This window comes from Coregonus clupeaformis, chromosome 1 (assembly GCF_020615455.1).
Source record: "Coregonus clupeaformis isolate EN_2021a chromosome 1, ASM2061545v1, whole genome shotgun sequence".
Taxonomy (NCBI): Eukaryota; Metazoa; Chordata; class Actinopteri; order Salmoniformes; family Salmonidae; genus Coregonus; species Coregonus clupeaformis.
This window is the reverse complement of record NC_059192.1, coordinates 85,190,989-85,216,320: the sequence shown is the minus strand read 5'-3', so window position 1 is coordinate 85,216,320 and position 25,332 is coordinate 85,190,989. Positions and strand designations below refer to the sequence as shown.

General features: G+C 42.9%; 1 protein-coding gene across 1 annotated transcript in view; it reads right to left on the bottom strand.

The window, feature by feature from the left end:
- Window positions 1-404: 404 nt before the first annotated feature.
- Window positions 405-25,332, bottom strand: part of LOC121575658 (ankyrin repeat and fibronectin type-III domain-containing protein 1-like) — a 99,583-nt gene continuing 74,655 nt past the window's right edge. Inside the window, exons 16-18 of the mRNA XM_041888890.2 lie at window positions 6,209-6,431; window positions 5,749-5,941; window positions 405-3,965 (exon numbers count right to left, since the gene is read on the bottom strand). Of these exons, the coding sequence (XP_041744824.2) occupies window positions 3,263-3,965; window positions 5,749-5,941; window positions 6,209-6,431 (1,119 nt within the window). The 3' untranslated portion in view covers window positions 405-3,262. The remainder of the gene's footprint in view (window positions 3,966-5,748; window positions 5,942-6,208; window positions 6,432-25,332) is intronic.

Sequence of the window (25,332 nt, the reverse complement as noted above, 5' to 3'; positions counted from 1 at the left end):
CTCTTTCTTGGCTTCTCGCTCCCTCTTTTTCCCTCTCTCCCCGCATGGCCATTGGCAGCAGACAATACCTGTCAATAAAACATCTGCATCCATTCTCTCGCTCTTCATATCTCCACCCCACCCCTCTCTTTCTCATCACAACATTTTGCAGAGGAGAGTAGGGGGGAGGAGGAGAGGAGGGGTAGAAGAAGGTGAGAGAACTCCACTCACTCACAGTACTCTCTCTTGAGCTGCTACTTGGAGAGATAAAACCATTCTGGCATTCTACAGACTGATAAAGTGCTATTCTCATTAGAATATAGTAGAATCGTCAATAAAGGACTGTACAATATGTTCTGTCTGCACTCCTTGAAGTGACTTCACTAGTCAATGCAGTGAGAGAAGAGTGACAGACAGAGGCAGTGTTGTACACAACATCCACAAGGGAAAGGTTTATTATTTAAACTGGTCAAACACATCCATCTGCCACCGTAAGGTAGGCCCAGACAGAGATGGCATTGCAACAAGCCAGGAAGAAAATAAACAAACCATTATAGGAACTTTGTTGATTTTAGGACTTACATCATCCTCACCCCAACCACAAACATATTAGCCTTATTTTCATTTAAGAAACTATGATAGTTCATACATTTTATCAGGAAATGCAAAAATATACAGATATGATGACCCCTCTTGATTTTGGCCCACTCACTATGTGCACATGGTATAAAGGCATTGAGACTGATCTGATGCGGCCTAGTCGCTTGTTAGACCACAAACTAATAGCCTAATGACTGATAGAAACAGGTGGAAGTGGGGAGACACAGATAGCAAAATAAATAGGACAATAAAATAGTAATATTCAATATTTCATAGCGACAAATTATGCTTTTACTCCTGAGGAAATATACATTAACTGGTAAATTCGGTAGTAGGCCTAGCCCCAAACCCAAAGCCCAACACTTAAGACAATAGCATTAGTGAATTTGGTCATTTGGAGGTGGTTTAAAGACGACATGACTGTAAATGCACAGGTGACTTAAACACTGTCAAGTGAGAACACAATAATTACTAGCTACATATTTTCCTAATGGATAAAAACATTGTTGCAAATATATACTGTATAGTGGAAAACCAACCGGCCTGTTGATGCAACAATAAACTTCAACAAGTCATATTAATATTCCAATAATGCAACAATTTGTTTTACAATAGTTACCGATAAAGCTGCCCTCGATCAGTACATTAAATTTAAATTAGGTTTTATAATTATCTGCAATGTTAAAATACTGAAAAGCTAGCTCAAGGTGTCCCTCTTACCAGTGCAACGTGGCTTTGATAAAACCATAAAGGTATTGTTTGGGAATTAGCTTGATGTATCATAGAATTCAAATGAAAAAACAAGACATATATGTTGAAAGTGCAATTTAGTATGATATAGTCCATGATGTGTTAAACCTCTGATATGAGCACAATCATTAGCTGATCCTGGAAATGTTACTTTAATAACATGATTCTAATACTCTGTATGTATCTCTACCAGAGAATATAATACTCTAGAGAGTAATATAAAGTAATACTACAATAGAAGGTATAATACTCTGTACCAGAGAACATAGGATAAGAACACAAAGCTACAGTGTTCATGATTCAACTTAGTTCAAAACAACCCTTAAAGTGTCATAGAAACATAACTTCACACCACAAATCACTTTCTGGCTACTTAAGTCCAGGATGCAAAGTGCAGACTGTTTTTGTGTAACTCAAGTCTCTAACCTCTGACCCCACCTGTCCATGACCCCTGACCTCTAACCATTGACCTTCTCATGCCAAACCAAGGGGGGCACAAACTCAAACTGGACATAAGCTAGAGTCCACACAAAACAAGTCCATGCCAACAAAATAATACATCATTTGACTCACGTACAATACGAATGGTAGGCATTCAATGCAAAATAGCAAGTTATTAACATTTTAAAATAGAGAGTACAAAAATACTTATAGGGATATAGGGGCTATAATATTGGAATTCACTGCAGCTTGCTGTGGAATGTTTAATACTCTCGTCATCATCAGTATTCCTAACGATGGGCTTATCAGAACTAGGCGTGGGGGCAACTAGCGTAAATCGACAGTACGCTTTCGGATTCATAACTGTTTACTACTTACTGTATACTATGCAGATATTGAAGGCTGGTCTTCAGATTATGTTCTTAGTCCGAGAAAAGTGGGAAAAGTTACTGTTTTAGTGTATGAAGAACATCACTGTCATTCTGAATGATACTCCGGTTGAGTTTTCATTGTAACAGATCCACAAAAGAACCAAATAGAATCAAGCAGCTTAGCATGATGGTAATGACACATAATTAATTACCGCAGAAAACCAACTTTAAACCATGACAGTACATTCACTGTTAGTGGGGAAATGCCTATAAACCCATGCTGAGAAACATAGAGAAACATAAGGCTTGTATCGTGTGTCCACACGTCTAATATGTAAGGTGTCAATGTATAATGAATACCCATCAATTGAAATAGCAACTTCGAGCCATTGTTAGTCATCAACACAGATTCAAGTGCAAAGGTAAAGCAGTGCTTTAATTCATCGTCGCTGTCGGATGAAAACATCGTAACGCAATTTTTGGCAATTTTCATGTTTTACATGTGTTGAAAGCAGTAACTTCCTTTCATGACTCTAGGACAAAGAAAATGTATTCAAAATACTTCTGAAGTTTCATAATTGTATTTTCGTTAATTGGAGAAAAATAAAATATTCTTTAAAGTTTCTGTTTTGGAGATTATGTTTTTATCCGACAGCGATGTCATGTTGCATTGATTATAGGTCATAACAGTTGGAGCCTTGGCTTGGTTCTGAGTTAACAGTTCAGACAGTTGGCCAGCAACCTGAGTCTCTAGTACATTCTACTGAGAGAGCAAGGGTTGTCTAGTCTGTGAGCTACACACGTGCACGAGCTCAGAGCGAAACATGCTAGAGTCAGTTCAGTTCAGCATGCCTGTCCAAAGTAATTTGAAGGATAGAGAGAAAGAGAAAGGGATAAAAGAAAGATAGAGACCCACACAACCAAACACAGAGACAAACAGACAGGGAAAGGGGCATCAGTATCAGTTTGGACACAGGGATGAGGGATATGTACTGTATGCAACGCGCCAAAACGATATTCCTCCATCCAACTGTCATAAAATAGCCTTTGTCCAATCGTTCAAAAGCTTGTTACTGAGCATCGTCCAATCCTGGAGCGCCTTGCCGAACAATTGTCCAATCCTAGAGCTTGCTGCTGAGGATCTCTGACACCTGTGTGTTCGTTTGGTCATCTGAGTCCAGATCCTGGGCTGTCGCTCCTTCATACCCCTGCTCTCCTGACCCCTCCTCTGCCACAATCACCGTCACCCCTGCCCCTCTCTCCATCCCTCCCTTCCCCTCCATCCCTCTCTCCCCCTCTCCACAGCCCCTGTTCTCAGGCGACGTTTCCTTACACGGTTCCACAAAGATTGTCCTGATATGGGGCCTGGGCTCCCTCTGTCCCCCCCTCCGGCCTTCCAGGACACAGGAAGCATGAATAGCATATGTCTCCGCTTGTGGGGATGGGAGATCCAGGGGCAGGGTGGGCAGGTCTGGGTCCCTCTGCCTGGTATAGACCCCCTCAGACAGGGACCCTGTGTGGCTGTCGCTGTGGCCCCTGAGCCACCGCTGGGGCCCGCTGAAGTAACCCTGCTGGGCCCCAGTGGCCCCATGGCTCCGGGACAGCAGCTTCCGCTTGGTTGGGGGGTTGGCTAGGGGCCGCAACGGAGTGAAGGAGTGCTTGTCCTGGGTCGTCTTGGAAAGGGAGAGACCCTCCAGTGTTTTGGTGCAGGATAGGGTGGTCTCGGGGAGGATGGGCACAGGGGAGAGGGGTGGGGCAGGGGAGAGGATTGGGCCGGGGGAGAGAGGGGAGAGAGCGAGGTCTTTGGGCTGGCAGATACTGTACCTGGAAAATAAAAAATTGGATTTGTTAGGTTCTATTCAAGGCTTTGTCAAAAAGAGAAGGGGAGAGCAGGAGAGAAGGAGAGGAGGAGAGGGGGAGAGGAGGAGAGCAGGAGAGGAGGAGAGGATGAGAGGGGGAGAGGAGGAGAGGAGGAGAGGAGATAGTAGAGGAAAGGAGAGAGAGGACAAATCTTTGGAGAATGAGGTGGTAGGGAAAGGTGGGGCTGGGGGAGAGTGAAAGGAAGAGGTTTTTGGGGACACAAGTGGACTGGACAGGACAAGAGTGGCAGCTCTATCTCTACCTGAGCTTGTGTATCTGCAGTATGTCAGGGTCAAGGTTAGGGTCAAGGTTAGAGGTCGTTCTCGTACCTGAGCTTGTGTATTTGCAGTACGTCAGGGTCAAGGTTAGGGTCAAGGTTAGAGACAATGTTCCCAGAAGAAATATTAGCCCGCGCAGAGAAGCACAAGATTGAATTTCACTCAACTTTCTAGAGTTTTCCCCTTTAGTTAACACTATCAACGTTTCGCTCTACTGTGGGAATTGTGCTCGAATCAATGCAATATTAGCCACTTTCAATGTAACATACCCAAACAAAATGAACTACGTAAGAGTATGCAAAACTAACTGTGCAAGAGATTTTCTTGTAGGCAGATTGCATTGGAGTAGGATTCTATTGCATTGACAGGCACGACTCAGGCCAGTGTGCCATAACCAATCAGAGCTGCAGTAGGCCTATATGCAAATAGCCATTGCCAAATATGGATCTGTGCCATTCACTTTGAACTGGGCTGTGTTTAGGCTACAGTATGAGCGGTCACTAGTAGATGCGCATGTTTTGAGATCAAAGCGAGAACTGCATGTAGCCACGTGTGCACATTTGTTCATATTCTTTGGTAGTTAGTGAGCTATTAGCTCAGTTATAGCTAATTTCTAGTCAACAATGGGGGAGTGGTTGCTTCCTACAAGAGCACAAAATGTGTGCATTGTAGACATCTTTGAAAAGCAAGTCAGGTAAATAACTTTTTTTATGTCTTAAAGGGGCAGTGTTGTATTTTGAGACGGTCTTGAATAAGCTAAGTAGCCAATAGGGTGAGGGTAGCATAATTTGTCTGATTCTCTGTAATAATTGTATGGGAATAATAATTGCTTTTATTTTGTAAAATGACTTCTTGCATCAAACAACAACATTTTCAGTCACCACCTTGTCTGAAGGACAAGTGGATAAACAGGTTAATGTCAAGTCCTGCATGTTTAAAAAAGAAAGTCTAATGGAATGTAGTCCTACATTGAACACCACACATTGGCTGCTGCTGTAGGCTGAATGATAGAACAGCTATTTCCATATTAAAATGTTATGGGATGCATTTTTCTCCATTGTTTTTGATGGTAGGCCACTCTACTCTGGTAGGCCTACATTATGATCAAATAGCCACAGTAGCCTACTTGGCCACTGTTAAAACTGTAACTTAAAGCGGGTACAGCCTCAGTATTTTTATTTTTTTTAGATGCCATTTAGCAGACGCTTTTATCCAAAGCGACTTACAGTCATGCGTGCATACATTATTATTATTTTTTTTGTGTATGGGTGGTCCCGGGGATCGAACCCACTACCTTGGCGTTACAAGCGCCGTGCTCTACCAGCTGAGCTACAGAGGACCACAGTAAACGTGCGCCGGAAGATGCACAGAACTTTCACAACATTCATGTTTACGCTCAGCAGACCTGAAATTTGCTCAGTGTAAAAAATTTTTGTTGAGGGAACATTGGTTAGATGTTGTACTCGTACCTGAGCTCGTGTATCTGTAGTACGTCGGGAGCGCTGCCTCCCAGGGCGTGCACGGCCTGCTGGGATAGGTCCTGTGGGGGGGAGTAGAGCAGGTCCAGCTCGCGTGGGGACAAGGCCTCGCTGGAGTCGTAGTCACTGTCTGTCGGCAGGAACACCTCTGAACAACCGTCCTCATCTGACCCCAGCTGGGAGTCTGAGGGAGGAGACAAAAAGACAGACGGGTAAGAAACACACCTACAGTCCATGTACAAAATAACGTTGCACACAGACATAGTACAAACTATGATTATAGAGTGGGGGTATGTGTTTAGCTTAAGATGAAGGCCATCCTTCACGTACTTCCAGAAGTGCTAACACACCCCTACACCCCCATCCACAAGACGAGCATCGTCATCATCGTCTTCGATGGACAGCCAAGACGTTGTGTGTGTGCGTCTTTCTCTGTGTGCATTCTCCTCACCACTAACATCCTTCCTGCGTCGTAGCTCAGGTGATGGTGATGGTGTGGGTAGGTAGTCCATGGTAGAGGATGCTGAGTCACTCTTCTGTGCCCCCTGGTCTGACTCAGGCTCGCTGGCATTGACCAGGCTGGTGATGGGCACACCGCCACGGGGCTGCTTGTAGCGGGCACACTGCAGGGCATCAGTGATCCAACGCAGCTCCCGCCACATCTCATCCAGTTGCTGCAATCGAGAACGAAACGCACTCATTATAACACACAGTTATAAAGCATCATAGTTATAGTTAGTTATAGTTGATTATAACAGTTATAAAGCATCATAGTTATAGTTAGTTATAGTTGATTATAATAGTTATAAAGCATCATAGTTATAGTTAGTTATAGTTGATTACAATAGTTATAAAGCATCATAGTTGTAGTTAGTTATAGTTAGTTATCGTTGATTATAACAGTTATAAAGCATCATAGTTATAGTTAGTTATAGTTGATTACAATAGTTATAAAGAATCATAGTTATAGTTGATTATAATAGTTATAAAGAATCATAGTTATAGTTGATTATAATAGTTATAAAGCATCATAGTTATAGTTGATTATAATAGTTATAAAGCATCATAGTTATAGTTAGTTATAGTTGATTATAACAGTTATAAAGTATCATAGTTATAGTTAGTTGATTATAATAGTTATAAAGCATCTCATCCAGTTGCTGAAATGGAGAACAAAACTCAGGTCCAGATAGCCAGGAGAATAATGTGACACTAGTGGACCACTGAAGACTAACGCCGAGAGGTACATTGTACAGCAGCTTAAGGTTAGTAGCAGGGATCTATTTCTATGTCACTCCGAGAGGGACAAAACTATTCACACATTAAGCCTACAGCTTCAGTGAATACATTATTACCACGCAGATTAACATTGTTGTGTAGGTGTGTGTGTGTCTATGTCTGTTTATAGGTGTATAGGTGAATGTGTGTTTGTGCAAGCGTGCGTGTACTCTTGTATATTCCCACACAGTTCAAAGGGTTTGTAGCGAATAGAACTATGCATAATGCATACGATTCCTCACCACAGAGTCCTGCATTAAATTGGCACCTGATCATATCACAGCAGCCTTGAGAAGCAGTAGAGAATATATTGTGTGTCCCAAACGGCACCCTATTTCCTACACAGTGCTATGGGCTCTGGTCAAAAGTGTGCACTATATAGGGAATAGGGTGCCATTTGGGATGAAGCTATAGAATAGAAAGCACATTGTGACCATAATAATGACTGGCTGCACACCAAAGCCCTTCTCCTGCCAGTCTCCCCATGCATGCAGTCTCCAATGTGGTTCCAATCTTATCAGGGGCCCTAGGCCACCGTAACCCAACATCATTCCTCCTTTCTTTCACTCCTCCTATTCCCCCTCTCATTCTTTCCATCACTCCAAACCTCCCCAGGGACTCAGGGTGTGTGTGTGTGTGAGAGCGAGAGAAAGAGAGCATCGGTCTATGAGTGAGAGCATCGGTCTGTGTTTCCGTGTGTGTGTGTGTGTGTAGAGAATGAAGCATGACAAATGTTAAGCAGCAATTAGGCGTCTGTCTGAGAGACAATATGAGAGCACTTAGTGACACCACAAGATGACACACACACACACACATACACACACATCTATATAAAAGAGACTGACACCAGGGGATGACTCGGCTGGAAAGAATGCCGTGGATCAGATGGCAGAGAGAGAGAGAGAGAGAGAGAGATGGGGGAGAGAGGGAGAGAGAGAGGGGGGGAGAGAGGGAGAGAGAGAAAATAAGAAAGAGAGAGAGAGAGAGACAGAGCGAGAGACAGAGAGAGAGAGAGAGACAGAGACAGAGACAGAGCGAGAGAGAGAGATAGAGAGAGAGAGAGACTGACAAACTGGGAATAATAGAGGATATTCCTCTCTTTCTCCATATAACCGAATTCCATCACTCTTTTACAGCCAAAGGCAATAATATTACTGTATATCTCAAAGACAGGATATGAAATATGAGGGTCTTATACTCTATATGAGAGGTGGGCTATATTTCAGATAAGAGGGTCTTAGAGGTACATTTTTAATACAGTGCTATGAAAAAGTATATGCCCCCTTTAAAATTTTCTCTACTTTTGCATTTTTGTGATACTGAATGTTATCAGATCTTCAACCAAAACCTAATATTAGATAAAGGGAACATAAGTGAACAAATAACACAACAATTACATATTTATTTCATAAACAAAGTTATGCAACACCCAATTCCCCTGTGTGAAAAAGTAATTGCCCCCTTACACTCAATAACTGGTTGTGCCACCTTTAGCTGCAATGACTCCAACCAAATGCTTCCTGTAGTTGTTGATCAGTCTCTCACGTCGCTGTGGAGGAATTTTGGCCCACTCTTCCATGCAGAACTGCTTTAACTCAGTGACGTGTGGGTTTTCAAGCATGAACTGCTCGTCTCAAGTCCTGCCACAACATCTAAATTTGGATTAGGTCTGGACTTTGACTAGGCCATTCCAAAACTTCCAATTTGTTGCTTTTTAGCAATTTTCATGTAGACTTGATTGTGTGTTTTGGATCATTGTCTTGCTGCATGACCCAGCTGCGCTTCAGCTTCAGCTCACAGACGGATGGTCTGACATTCTCCTGTAGAATTCTCTGATACAGAGCAGAATTCATGGTTCCTTCCATTAAGGCAAGACGTCCAGGTCCTGTGGCAGCAAAGCATCCCCAAACCATCACACCACCACCACCATGCTTGACCTTTGGTATGATGTTCTTACTGTGGAATGCAGTGTTTGGTTTTCGCCAGGCATAATGGGACCCATCTCGTCTAAAAAGTTGACTCAAGTTTGCCAAAAAGCACCTGGATGATCATCAAGACTCTTGGAAGAACGTTCTATGGACAGATGATTCAAAAGTATAACTTTTTGGACGACATGGTTCCAGTAATGCCTGGCGAAAACCAAACTCTGCATTCCACAGTAAGAACATCATACCAAAGGTCAAGCATGGTGGTGGTGGTGTGATGGTTTGGGGATGCTTTGCTGCCTCAGGACCTGGACGACTTGCCTTATTAGAAGGAACCATGAATTCTGCTCTGTATCCGAGAATTCTACAGGAGAATGTCAGACCATCCGTCTGTGAGCTGAAGCTGAAGCGCAGCTGGGTCATGCAGCAAGACAATGATCCAAAACACACAATCAAGTCTACATGAAAATTGCTAAAAAGCAACAAATTGGAAGTTTTGGAATGACCTAGTCAAAGTCCAGACCTAATCCCAATTGAGATGTTGTGGCAGGACTTGAAACGAGCAGTTCATGCTTGAAAACCCACACGTCACTGAGTTAAAGCAGTTCTGCATGGAAGAGTGGGCCAAAATTCCTCCACAGCGACGTGAGAGACTGATCAACAACTACAGGAAGCATTTGGTTGGAGTCATTGCAGCTAAAGGTGGCACACCCAGTTATTGAGTGTAAGGGGGCAATTACTTTTTCACACAGGGGAATTGGGTGTTGCATAACTTTGTTTATGAAATAAATGAAATAAATATGTAATTGTTGTGTTATTTGTTCACTTATGTTCCCTTTATCTACTATTAGGTTTTCATATGGCCTCCCGAGTGGCGCAGTGGTCTAAGGCACTGCATCGCAGTGCTAGCTGTGCCACTAGAGATCCTGGTTCGAATCCAGGCTCTGTCGTAGCCGGCCGCGACCGGGAGACCCATGGGGCGGCGCACAATTGGCCCAGCGTCGTCCAGGGTAGGGGAGGGAATGGCCGGCAGGGATGTAGCTCAGTTGATAGAGCATGGCGTTTGCAACGCCAGGGTTGTGGGTTCCTTTCCCACGGGGGGTATAAAAAATTAATAAATAAATAATAATAATGTATGCACTCACTAACTGTAAGTCGCTCTGGATAAGAGCGTCTGCTAAATGACTAAAATGTAAAATGGTTGAAGATCTGATAACATTCAGTATCACAAATATGCAAAAGTAGAGGAAATTAGAAAGGGGGCAAATACTTTCTCATAGCACTGTATAATATTTGAGAGGTATATTGTATATATATATATAAGAGTATACTGTATATCCGAGAGGTAAACAGTTCTGCATGGAGAGGGATCAGTGAAAGGGATGCACTGTAAATAGGTATGATAATAATGCATGCTAATCCAGTCATAGACTTTTCTCAAAGCCAAGCAGAATGCACTGGATGCATGTCATCTGCCATTTAACTTTCCTAAGCACCCTGACGAAGGCTTTCATCTAAAATGCTTTGGGCTTTTAATCATTAAAAAGCTTTTTACTGAACTTTCATTGTCCTCCTTTCAAGGTATTTCCCTTCATTCCACTTACTTAAATAGTTGATTGGCAATGATTTCTGCAGATTGAGGAAATTCAACCTCAACGGATTGTGTCTAGCCCTAATCAGGAGAGGAAACTTCCAGAAAGGTAGCATCCCCCAGACTCCCAGCATTCATCAGCACAGCAGCATCATCTCTCTTAAGCACTCGACAGCTGATCCAAGTGTCATCCAAGACCTGTGTGTGTGTGTGTGTGTGTGTGTGTGTATATGTGTGTGAGTGAGAGAGAGAGAGAGAGAGAGAGAGAGAGAGAGAGAGAGAGTGAGTAAGATTAGTCTGTGTGTGTGCTCTTGATGCAGCATCAGTTCCTGACAGCGAGCGCTCGCAAGACGCCTGCAAGGAGCCAGAAGTCGTCTCAGAAATGAGAGTCTTACTCAAGGTGACTGGGACACACACACACACACTACACCCCCGCCCCTCTCCAGGTAGGCTCCAGCCAGCCAGCAGAGAGAGCAGTGGCCCCAGTGAGTCCAACCCCAGTGAGTCCAAGTGAAGGTGACAGGTAAGGAGCTCCAGACAAAAGGACTTCCTACTGGAACAGGAAATTGCCCATTCTGACCAGACATCTTTAGATTCCATTAGCCCGCACTGGAGCTAAGGGCCCGCACTGGAGCTAAGGACTGGAGCCAGAGAGGAAGTATTCAGCGTGACACGCAGATGAGAACCAGAGGGAGGGATCGTATTGGGAGTGACACGTGATTGCCCATACGTTCACACAGATGCCCACTCCACTCTCCTTTGATCCAGGGCAGGGGCCCCACTGCTGGGGTCTCTCCCCCACCGCCTGGCCCTATCATGGGGCCTGAGAGAGCAAGACGCAGCTGGGTCTGTGGTTCCTTTGGAGCATGGCGCAAGCGCACACAGCAGGACAACATCGGCTTATAGTATATCAATGTGTTGGTCCTGTAGGAACTATACAATATGTACTATACAATATGAACTATACAATATGAGGTTAGAGGTCGCCTTATTCTTCTCTCAGGGGTTTAGATTACCAGAGATTTCCTTCCAATGTTCAAAAGACGCAGGCTTTACTTAGTCCACTCACTCATTTAGTCAGTTGATGTGGAGGTGATGCCAAATCCAGTGATGAATTGAATAAGATTAACCTCAACACAATACTAACAGCATGTCTACTGGACTGAACCAGTCTTCGACAACAATACCACAGTAAGGGAATTTTTCCCCCGATCATGAAATTACAAGTCTAAACATATTGTACAATGAGATGGCGTAACGTCATCATTTCTGCACTAACCAAGTTCAGCCACACGCACACACATGCCGCTGATACACACACACAGGCACGTAAACACAGAAACGCATTCACGCACCTACACACTCACACGTAACAATGCACACACACACACACACACGCACTCTGACAGGACCTCCCAGTATCAGACAGACTGTGGCATGACAGGCCAGCTTTCGGACAGACGGGCCTCTTTTCACACGCTTTGCCCCCTCACATTAACACTTCACTCTCCCTAATGCAGCCCACATTGCTGAGCTCACACACACACATACACAAACACACACAACTATGAGATTTACATGCACACACAGAGGCAGACTCATGCACATACAGAGACTGAGAGACAGACACTTTTATACAGAGACACATATTCAGACATCTCTACCCACACACACTCTCAGTCACAATTTCCCCCTGTCGCTCTCTCTCGCTCTCCCGAGTAGTGTGTAATCTGTGGTTTGGGGCCACATTTTTCCGTGCCTCTGAGCTCAGAACACACACACACACACACTCTCTCTCAGATCACACACACACACTCTCAGATCACAGAAACACACTTATGGTTTTGTGGTTGGTCTCCATTACCAGTAGAGACCATGGTGGCAAAAGCTGGATTAGTTATTCACAGAGAAAAACACCAGATGGGTTTACTTTCATGCTTTCAACTTTCTGACATGAGAGAGAAGGCTGGGCAGTTATGGAGTTCTTTAACATTAGAAAAACAAGCTATTTAACAGCTAGTACTCCTAGCAGTTAGGCTTTATTACATCAATAAACTGACTCCAATGGGATTATTAGCGCAGTTGTTTCTGCTGTTTCTTAGATTTTTGCTGCGTGATAAATATATTTACTGACAAATGGACATGACATAAACGATATGAAAAATAAGCTTTCTAACAATTTTCTTTTGATGAATGTGAAAAAAAGGACTCATGCGTTTGTATTAGAAATAGATTAAAAATGTTTATACAGTGAGCTCCAAAAGTATTGGGACAGTGACACGTTTTGTTGTTTTGGCTCTGTACTCCAGCACTTTGGATTGGATTGGAAATGATACAATGTGAGGTTAAAGTGCAGACTGTCAGCTTTAATTTGAGGGAATTTTAATCCATATCGGGTGAACCGTTTAGAAATTAAAGCACTTTCTGAACATAGTCCCCCCATTTTAGGGGACCAAAAGTATTGGGACAAATTCACTTGCATGTGTATTAAAGAAGTAAAAAGTTAGGTATTTGGTCCCATATTCATAGCACACAATGACTACATCAAGCTTGTGACTACAAAGTTGTTGGATGCATTTGCTGTTTGTTTTGGTTGTGTTTCAGATTATGTTGTGCCCAATAGAAACAAATGGTAAATAACATATTGTGTCATTTTGGAGTCACTTTTATTGTAAATAAGAATAGAATATGTTTCTAAACACTTCTACATTAATGATAATCCTGAATGAATCGTGAATAAAGATGAGTGAGAAAATTAGAGGCATAAATATCATACCACCCCCAAATAAAAAATATGCTAACCTCCCCTGTCATTGTAATGGTGAGAGGTTAGCATGCCTTGGCGGTATGATATTTGTGCGTCTGTAAGTTTCTCACTCATCATTATTCACGATTCATTCAGGACTATCCGTAATCATGGTAGCATCCACATTTATGTAGACATGTTTAGAAACAGATTCTATTCTTATTTACAATTTACAATTTACATTTTACATTTTAGTCATTTAGCAGACGCTCTTATCCAGAGCGACTTACAGTTAGTGAGTGCATAAATTTTCATACTGGCCCCCCGTGGGAAACGAACCCACAACCCTGGCGTTGCAAGCACCATGCTCTACCAACTGAGCTACACGGGGCCCTGTAAAAAAAGTAATCTAAAACAACCAAAACAAACAGCAAATGCATTCAACAAATTTGTAGTCACAAGTTTGCGTGCTATGAATATGGGATCAAATACACTTTTTACTACTTGAATTTGTCCCAATACTTTTGGTCCCCTAAAATGGGGGGACTATGTAGTCATATCACACCCTCATAGTCATTGTATAATTTCAAATCAAAAGTGCTGGAGTACAGAGCCAAAACAACTAAAATGTTCACTATCCCAATACATTTGGTGCTCAGTGTATTTCACTGAGCACCAAATGTAAAAAAAGCCCTTTTTACATCTGCTGATGTAAAAAGGGCTTTATAAATCAATTTGATTGATTGATTGATTGATTGATATGGTTGCCATCTGAAATATATTGTCACATATATCTGTATGTATTCCAGTAAGCCCTCACACAGTTTACATACGCCTCACTTAGGTCAATTATACCTGGAATACATATTAACATACACTAACACTTTTCTGTAATTTCAACAGTAAAACACTGTAGAATGCACAGTAAAACACCTTGTGTTTTACACAATGAATGCTGTAGATTGCACTGCATTATGGGTAAAATGCTGAAAGATACTGTTATTAAATGTAATTGGAAGCCTCCTATAAAGATTACTCTAACGTCCTGCATATCTTTACAGTAATAGCTTATGCCTACTGTAGAGTCACATTTTCAGTTTCAGGCGCCTCATGCTGTCGGGTGAGACACAACAAGCTCAGACTATTTTAGTAAAAAAGGAGAAAAAGAAATCACCCAGATCATAATGGTTTTAATGATTATGCTTCGCTGTACCACAGCCTCTGGGTGCCATAGTGAATAAACTGAGCGCAGTTTAAAATAACATCAACTTGATCAGAAATACAGTGTATTTCTTTTTCAACAGGACAATGACCCAACACATCTCCAGGCTTTGTAAGGGCTATTTGACCAAGAAGGAGAGTGATGGAGTGCTGCATCAGATGACCTGGCCTCCACAATCCCCCGACCTCAACCAAATTGAGATGGTTTGGGATGAGTCAGACTGCAGAGTGAAGGAAAAGCAGCCAACAAGTGCTCAGCATATTTGGGAACTCCTTCAAGACTGTTGGAAAAGCATTCCAGGTGAAGCTGGTTGAGAGAATGCCAAGAGTGTGCAAAGCTGTCATCAAGGCAAAGGGTGGCTATTTGAAGAATCTCAAATATAAAATATATTTTGATTTGTTTAACACCTTTTTGGTTACTACATGATTCCAATGTGTTATTTCATAGTTTTGATGTCTTCACTACTATTCTATAATGTAGAAAATAGTAAAAATAAAGAAAAAACCTTGAATGAGTAGGTGTGTCCAAACTTTTGACTGGTACTGTATATATAGACACTACCGTTCAAAAGTTTGGGGTCACTTAGAAATGTCCTTGTTTTTGAAATAAAAGCAATTTTTTTATCCATTAAAATAACATCAAATTGATCAGAAATACAGTGTAGACATTGTTTATGTTGTAAATGGCTATTGTAGCTGGAAACGGCTGATCTTTAATGAAATATCTACATAGGCTTACTTAAGCCCATTATCAGCAACCATCAGTCCTGTGTTCCAATGGCACGTTGTGTTTGCTAATCCAAGTTTATCATTTTAAAAGGCTAATTGATCATTAGAAAACCCTTTTGCAATTATGTTAGCACAGCTGAAAACTGTTGTGCTGATTAAAGAAGCAATAAAACTGGCCTTCTTGAGACTAGTTGAGTATCTGGAGCATCAGCAATTGTGGGTTCGATTTCAGGCTCAAAATGGCCAGAAACAAATAACTTTCTTCTGAAACTCGTTAGTCTATTCTTGTTCTGAGAAATGAAGGCTATTCCATGCGAGAATTTGATGTTATTTTAATGGACATTGTTTAAAATTTTCTTTCGAAAACAAGGACATTTCTAAGTGACCCCAAACTTTTGAACGGCAGTGTATATACTGGACAGATTGGAGTGGTAGCAGGGTTGGGTAAATTACTTTCTAAATGTAATCCGTTACTAGTTACCTGCCCAAAATTGTAATCAGTAAGATAACTTTTGGATTACCCAAACTCAGTAAGTTTGTTGCAATAAAGTACGTTTTACGGCCCCCTAACCAATTGTGCTATTATGTGTGTTTTTTCACGTTATTTGTAATTTGTTCTGTACATAATGTTTCTGCCACCATCTCTTATGACCAAAAAGAGCTTCTGGATATCAGGACAGCGATTACTCACCTCGTATTGGATGATTATCTTTTCTTCAATGAGTCGGACGCGAAGGATATTCTACAGACACCCGACAAGGCCCAAATCCCCGTCATTCGCATGAGAAAGAGACGGAGATATCGTGGACGTAGGTCAGGGTGCCCTGTAAGGATCCGACGGCGTGCGAGTAATCTGCCTCTTCCATCAGTCCTATTAGCCAACGAACAATCATTGGAAAACAAAATGGACGACCTAAGCTCAAGGATATCCTACCAACGGGACATTAAAAACTGTATTATCTTATATTTCACAGAGTCATGGCTGAACGACGACATCGATAACATACAGCTGGCGGGATATACGCTACATCGGCAGGATAGAACGGCTGACTCCGGTAAGACAAGGGGTGGCGGTCTGTGTATGTTTGTAAACAACAGCTGGTGCACAAAATCTAATATTAAGGAAGTCTCTAGGTTTTGATCGCCTGAGGTAGAGTATCTCATGATAAGCTGTATACCACACTATTTACCAAGAGAGTTTTCTTCTATATTTTTCGTAGCTGTCTATTTACCACCACAAACCGATGCTGGCACTAAGATTGCACTCAATGAGCTGTATAACCCACAAGCAAACAGCAAAACGCTCATCCAGATGCAGGGAAACTTGAACTATTACAGACTACAAAGGGAAGCACAGCCACGAGCTGCCCAGTGACACAAGCCTCCCAGACGAGCTAAATCACTTCTATGCTCGCTTCGAGGCAAGCAACACTGAAGCATGCATGAGAGCATCAGCTTTTCCGGATGACTATGTGATCACGCTCTCTGTAGCCGATGTAAGAAAGACTTTTAAGGAGATCAACATTCACAAGGCCGCAGGGCCAGACGGATTACCAGGATGTGTACTCCGAGCATGTGCTGACCAACTGGCAAGTGTCTTCACTGACATTTTCAACATGTCCCTGACTGAGTCTGTAATACTAACATGTTTCAAGCAGACCACCATAGTCCCTGTGCCCAAGAACACTAAGGTAACCTGTCTAAATGACTACAGACCCATAGCACTTACGTCTGTAGCCATGAAGTGCTTTGAAAGGCTGGTCATGGCTCACATCAACACCATTATCCCAGAAACCCTAGACCCACTCCAATTTGCATACCGCCCCAACAGATCCACAGATGATGCAATCTCTATTGCACTCCACACTGCCCTTTCCCATCTGGACAAGAGGAACATCTACGTGAGAACGCTATTCATTGACTACAGCTCAACGTTCAACACCATAGTGCCCTCAAAGCTCATCACTAAGCTAAGGATCCTGGGACTAAACACCTCCCTCTGCAACAAGATCCTGAACTTCCAGACGGGCCACCCCCAGGTGGTAAGGGTAGGTAACAACACATCTGCCACGCTGATCCTCAACACGGGGGCCCCTCAGGGGTGCGTGCTCAGTCCCCTCCTGTACTCCCTGTTCACCCATGACTGCATTGCCAGGCACGACTCCAACACCATCATTAAGTTTGCCGATGACACAACAGTGGTAGGCCTGATCACTGACAACGATGAGACTGCCTATAGGGAGGAGGTCTGAGACCTGGCCGTGTGGTGCCAGGATAACAACCTTTCCCTCAACGTGATCAAGACAAAGGAGATGATTGTGGACTACAGGAAAAAAAAGAGGACTGAGGACGCCCCAATTCTCATCGATGGGGCTGTAGTGGAGCAGGTTGAGAGCTTCAAGTTCCTTGGTGTCCACATCACCAACAAACTATCATGGTCCAAGCACACCAAGACAGTCGTGAAGAGGGCACGACAAAGTCTATTCCTCCTCAGGATACTGAATAGATTTGACATGGGTCCTCAGATCATCAAGAAGTTCTACAGCTGCACCATCGAGAGCATCCTGACTGGTTGCATCACCGGCTGGTATGGCAACTGCTCGGCCTCCGACCGCAAGGCACTACAGAGGGTAGTGCGTACGTTCCAGTACATCACTGCCAAGCTTCCTGCCATCCAGGACCTCTATACCAGGTGGTGTCAGAGGAAGGCCCTAAAAATGGTCAAAGACTCCAGCCACCCTAGTCATTACTGTTCTCTCTGCTACTGCACGACAAGCGGTACCGGAGCGCCAAGTCTAGGTCCAAAAGGCTTCCTAACAACTTCTACCCCCAAGCCATAAGACTCCTGAACAGCTAATCATGGCTACGCAGACTATTTGCATTGTCCCCCCCACCCCAACCCAACCCACCCATGCATAGTCACTTCAACTCTACCCACATGTACATATTACCGCAATTACCTCGACGAACTGGTGCCCCCGCACATTGACTCTGTACCGGTACCCCCCTGTATATAGCCTCCCTATTTTTTACTCATCTATTTTTTACTGAACACTTTTTATATATACAGTGAGGGAAACAAGTATTTGATCCCCTGCTGATTTTGTACGTTGGCCCACTGACAAAGACATGATCAGTCTATAATTTTAATGGTAGGTTTATTTGAACAGTGAGTGACAGAATAACAACAAAAAAATCCAGAAAAACGCATGTCAAAAATGTTATAAATTGATTTGCATTTTAATGAGGGAAATAAGTATTTGACCCCTCTGCAAAACATGACTTAGTACTTGGTGGCAAAACCCTTCATTAAATCACAGAGGTCAGTTGTTTCTTGTAGTTGGCCACCAGGTTTGCACACATCTCAGGAGGGATGTGTGGTTTCGAGGCTGACGTTTGGCAACTCGAACCTTCAGCTCCCTCCACAGATTTTCTATGGGATTAAGGTCTGGAGACTGGCTACTCCAGGACCTTAATGTGCTTCTTCTTGAGCCACTCCTTTGTTGCCTTGGCCGTGTGTTTTGGGCCATTGTCATGCTGGAATACCCATCCACGACCCATTTTCAATGCCCTGGCTAAGGGAAGGAGGTTCTCACCCAAGATTTGACGGTACATGGCCCCGTCCATTGTCCCTTTGATGCGGTGAAGTTGTCCTGTCCCCTTAGCAGAAAAACACCCCCAAAGCATAATGTTTCCACCTCCATGTTTGACGGTGGGGATGGTGTTCTTGGGGTCATAGGCAGCATTCCTCCTCCTCCAAACACGGCGAGTTGAGTTGATGCCAAAGAGCTCAATTTTGGTCTCAACTGACCACAACACTTTCACCCAGTTCTCCTCTGAATCATTCAGATGTTCATTGGCAAACTTCAGACAGGCCTGTATATGTGCTTTCTTGAGCAGGGGGACCTTGCGGGCGCTGCAGGATTTCAGTCCTTCACGGCGTAGTGTGTTACCAATTGTTTTCTTGGTGACTATGGTCCCAGCTGCCTTGAGATCATTGACAAGATCCTCCCGTGTAGTTCTGGGCTGATTCCTCACCGTTCTCATGATCATTGCAACTCCACGAGGTGAGATCTTGCATGGAGCCCCAGGCCGAGAGAGATTGACAGTTATTTTGTGTTTCTTCCATTTGTGAATAATCGCACCAACTGTTGTCACCTTCTCACCAAGCTGCTTGGCGATGGTCTTGTAGCCCATTCCAGCCTTGTGTAGGTCTACAATCTTGTCCCTGACATCCTTGGAGAGCTATTTGGTCTTGGCCATGGTGGAGAGTGTGGAATCTGATTGATTGATTGCTTCTGTGGACAGGTGTCTTTTATACAGGTAACAAACTGAGATTAGGAGCAAAGAGTGTGCTCCTAATCTCAGCTCGTTACCTGTATAAAAGACACCTGGGAGCCAGAAATCTTTCTGATTAAGAGTGGGGGTCAAATACTTATTTCCCTCATTAAAATGCAAATCAATTTATAACATTTTTGACATGCATTTTTCTGGATTTTTTTGTTGTTATTCTGTCTCTCACTGTTCAAATAAACCTACCATTAAAATTATAGACTGATCATTTCTTTGTCAGTGGGCAAACGTACAAAATCAGCAGGGGATCAAATACTTTTTTCCCTCACTGTATATATAGTTTGCTTCTTAAAACTGCATTGTTGGTTAAGGGCTTGTAAGTAAGCATTTCACTGTAAGGTTGTATTCGGCACGTGGGAAATAAAATGTGATTTGAATCTGATTACTTTGTTACTTTTTGATTACTTTGCCCTTAAGAGGCGTTGGAAGAAGACTAAATGGATCCATTAAACGCATTTGGTTTGTCATAATAGTGCTCTGTGACTTGTAGTCAGACTCACTCAGGTGGAACAGATTTAAACTTGCGCCTTTTTTCAATGCTGAATTGAAAGTCATTGAAAAATCAGAAAGGTGTGTATTCTTTTCCCTCAAACATCCTTTCTGAATTTAAAAGTAATTCAATAAGTAATCATCTAGTTTTTCAAAAGTTCCTGTAATCTGATTACAATATTTTTGCTGGTAACATAACTGATTACAGTTACAGTTTTTTTGCTAATCAGATTACATGTAATCAGTTACTCCCCAACCCTGAGTGGCAGCAAGCCGCAAACCTTTAATGGTTGAGTATTTGCCATGTCTTTGGTCTGTTTTGCCCTGTAGTCAATGCAGGTTTGGAAGCCTTTGTTAAGGCCTCTGTACATACTGTTGTGGCCAAATATATTGGCAGCCTTGCACTTTCTTAATTCATTCCCTATTTCTTCTTAAATAAGTATAATTAAAAAAAACTTTTGGTCACCACAACTTGTTTTTGCATTTTCAACATTGCAGAACCAATTTTATTTTGGTAAATTTAACAATTTTAAGTTAGAATATAAGCAGTATTTATTACGAAAACGCCACTTCACACATTTTTCACTTTGTTTTGTTTTTCCATCAGAAATTATCGCTTATGGGTACCTTCATGTGTGTGTAAAATATTACTGTTCTCTGATTTTTAATTCATAGATTTGAGATGTTATTATTTTGCAAAAGCTATATATCCATTGTTTAGCTGGAATGGAATGTTCGTATCCTGTATATTTGACTGTGATATGTGGTTGTCTCTCCTAGCTATCTTAAGATGAATGCACTTAATGTAAGTCTCTCTGGATAACAGCATCTGCTAAATGACAAAAATGTCAAATCTAAATGTTTTACATACAGATCTCATATTACTGTAATTATTATTATTTTATTTATTTGTATTACAAACATTGAAGAATTAGAGCGGTTTGCTGCTGAAGAGTGGGCCAAAATGCCAGTACAAAGGTGAAGCAAGCTCATTGATTGCTACAAAAAGCATTTGTTCGCAGTTATCTTGGCCAAAGGCTGTGCAACCAAGTACTAGCTCCTTGTTGCAAATAATTTTGTCCATGCCATTTGTCTTTATTTTCTAAATTAACATTGTAAACTTAAGATTACAAAGATAAAATTGGTTCTGCAATGTTGAAAATCCAAAAGTTTCAATTTATTTCAAGTGCAAGAGTGCCAATATATTTGGCTGCAACTGTATATACACTACCGGTCAAAGGTTTTAGAACACCTAATCATTCAAGGGTTTATCTTTATTTGTACTATTTTCTACATTGTAGAATCATGGTGAAGACATCAAAACTATGAAATAACACATATGGAATCATGTAGTAACCAAAAAAGGTTTAAACAAATCAAAATATATTTTATATTTGAGATTCTTCAAATAGCCACCCTTTGCCTTGATGACAGCTCTGCACACTCTTGGCATTCTCTCAACCAGCTTCATGAGGTAGTCACCTGGAATGCATTTCAATTAACAGGTGCCTTCTTAAAAGTTAATTTATAGAATTTATTTCCTTCTTAATGCATTTCAGCCAATCAGTTGTGTTGTGACAAGGTAGGGGGGTATACAGAAGATAGCCCTATTTGGTAAAAGATCAAGTCCATTGTATGGCAAGAACAGCTCAAATAAGCAAAGAGAAACGACAGTCCATCATTACTTAAAGATATGATGGTCAATCAATACGGAACATTTCAAGAACTTTGAACGTTTCTTCAAGTGCAATCGCAAAAACCATCAAGCGCTATGATGAAACTGGCTCTCATGAGGACCGCCACAGGAATGGAAGACCCAGAGTTACCTCTGCTGCAGAGGATAAATTCATTAGAGTTACCAGCCTCAGAAATTGCAGCCCAAATAAATGCTTCACAGAGTTCAAGTAACAGACACATCTCAACATCATCTGTTCAGAGGAGACTGTGTGAATCAGGCCTTCATGGTCGAATTGCTGCAAAGAAACCACCACTAAAGGACACCAATAAGAAGAAGAGACTTGCTTGGGCCAAGAAACACGAGCAATGGACATTCGATCGGTTGATATTTGTCCTTTGGTCTGGAGTCCAAATTGGAGATTTTTGGTTCCAACCGCCGTGTCTTTGTGAGACGCAGTGTGAGTGAACGGATGATCTCTGCATGTGTATTTCCCACCGTAAAGCATGGAGGAGGAGGTGTTATGGTGTGGGGGTGCTTTGCAGGTGACACTGTCTGTGATTTATTTAGAATTCAAGGCACACTTAACCAGCATGGCTACCACTGCATTCTGCAGCGATACGCCATCCCATCTGGTTTGGGCTTAGTGGGACTATCATTTGTTTTTCAACAGGACAATGACCCAAAACACCTCCAGGCTGTGTAAGGGCTATTTTACCAAGAAGGAAAGTGATGGAGTGCTGCATCAGATGACCTGGCATCCACAATCCCCCGACCTCAACCAAATTGAGATGGTTTGGGATGACTCGACCCGCAGAGTGAAGGAAAAGCAGCCAACAAGTGCTCAGCATATTTGGGAACTCCTTCAAGACTGTTGGAAAAGCATTCCAGGTGAAGCTGGTTGAGAGAATACCAAGAGCGTGCAAAGCTGTCATCAAGGCAAAGGGTGGCTATTTGAAGAATCTCAAATATAAAATATATTTTGATTTGTTTTTGGTTACTACATGATTCCATGTGTGTTATTTCATAGTTTTGATGTCTTCACTATTATTCTACAATGTAGAAAATAGTAAAAATAAAGACAAACCCTTGAATGAGTAGGTGTTCTAAAACCTTTGACCAGTAGTGTATGTATATACACTGCTCAAAAAAATAAAGGGAACACTTAAACAACACAATGTAACTCCAAGTCAATCATACTTCTGTGAAATCAAACTGTCCACTTAGGAAGCAACACTGACTGACAATAAATGTCACATGCTGTTGTGCAAATGGAATAGACAACAGGTGGAAATTATAGGCAATTAGCAAGACACCCCCAATAAAGAAGTGGTTCTGCAGGTGGTGACCACAGACCACTTCTCAGTTCCTATGCTTCCTGGCTGATGTTTTGGTCACTTTTGAATGCTGGCGGTGCTTTCACTCTAGTGGTAGCATGAGACGGAGTCTACAACCCACACAAGTGGCTCAGGTAGTGCAGCTCATCCAGGATGGCACATCAATGCGAGCTGTGGCAAGAAGGTTTGCTGTGTCTGTCAGTGTAGTGTCCAGAGCATGGAGGCGCTACCAGGAGACAGGCCAGTACATCAGGAGACGTGGAGGAGGCCGTAGGAGGGCAACAACCCAGCAGCAGGACCGCTACCTCCGCCTTTGTGCAAGGAGGAGCAGGAGGAGCACTGCCAGAGCCCTGCAAAATGACCTCCAGCAGGCCACCAATGTGCATGTGTCTGCTCAAACGGTCAGAAACAGACTCCATGAGGGTGGTATGAGGGCCCGACGTCCACAGGTGGGGGTTGTGCTTACAGCCTAACACCGTGCAGGACGTTTGGCATTTGCCAGAGAACACCAAGATTGGCAAATTCGCCACTGGCGCCCTGTGCTCTTCACAGATGAAAGCAGGTTCACACTGAGCACATGTGACAGACGTGACAGAGTCTGGAGACGCCGTGGAGAACGTTCTGCTGCCTGCAACATCCTCCAGCATGACCGGTTGGGCGGTGGGTCAGTCATGGTGTGGGGTGGCATTTCTTTGGGGGGCCGCACAGCCCTCCATGTGCTCACCAGAGGTAGCCTGACTGCCATTAGGTACCGAGATGAGATCCTTATACCCCTTGTGAGACCATATGCTGGTGCGGTTGGCCCTGGGTTCCTCCTAATGCAAGACAATGCTAGACCTCAGGTGGCTGAAGTGTGTCAGCAGTTCCTGCAAGAGAAAGGCATTGATGCTATGGACTGGCCCGCCCGTTCCCCAGACCTGAATCCAATTGAGCACATCTGGGACATCATGTCTCGCTCCATCCACCAACGCCACGTTGCACCACAGACTGTCCAGGAGTTGGCGGATGCTTTAGTCCAGGTCTGGGAGGAGATCCCTCAGGAGACCATCCGCCACCTCATCAGGAGCATGCCCAGGCGTTTTAGGGAGGTCATACAGGCACGTGGAGGCCACACACACTACTGAGCCTCATTTTGACTTGTTTTAAGGACATTACATCAAAGTTGGATCAGCCTGTAGTGTGGTTTTCCACTTTAATTTTGAGGGTGACTCCAAATCCAGACCTCCATGGGTTGATACATTTGATTTCCATTGATAATTTTTGTGTGATTTTGTTGTCAGCACATTCAACTATGTAAAGAAAAAAGTATTTAATAAGATTATTTCATTCATTCATTCAGATCTAGGATGTGTTGTTTAAGTGTTCCCTTTATTTTTTTGAGCAGTGTATATACAGTGGGGAGAATAGTGTATATATACAGTGTATATACAGTGGGGAGAACAAGTATTTTTAAGTAATGAATTTGCATTTTATTGCATGACATAAGTATTTGATACATCAGAAAAGCAGAACTTAATATTTGGTACAGAAACCTTTGTTTGCAATTACAGAGATCATACGTTTCCTGTAGGTCTTGACCAGGTTTGCACACACTGCAGCAGGGATTTTGGCCCACTCCATACAGACCTTCTCCACATCCTTCAGGTTTCAGGGCTGTCGCTGGGCAATACGGACTTTCAGCTCCCTCCAAAGATTTTCTATTGGGTTCAGGTCTGGAGACTGGCTAGGCCACTCCAGGACCTTGAAATGCTTCTTACGGAGCCACTCCTTAGTTGCCCTGGCTGTGTGTTTCGGGTCGTTGTCATGCTGGAAGACCCAGCCACGACCCATCTTCAATGCTCTTACTGAGGGAAGGAGGTTGTTGGCCAAGATCTCGCGATACATGGCCCCATCCATCCTCCCCTCAATACGGTGCAGTCGTCTTGTCCCCTTTGCAGAAAAGCATCCCCAAAGAATGATGTTTCCACCTCCATGCTTCACGTTGGGATGGTGTTCTTGGGGTTGTACTCATCCTTCTTCTTCCTCCAAAGAAGGCGAGTGGAGTTTAGACCAAAAAGCTCTATTTTTGTCTCATCAGACCACATGACCTTCTCCCATTCCTCCTCTGGATCATCCAGATGGTCATTGGCAAACTTCAGACGGGCCTGGACATGCGCTGGCTTGAGCAGGGGGACCTTGCGTGTGCTGCAGGATTTTAATTCATGACGGCGTAGTGTGTTACTAATGGTTTT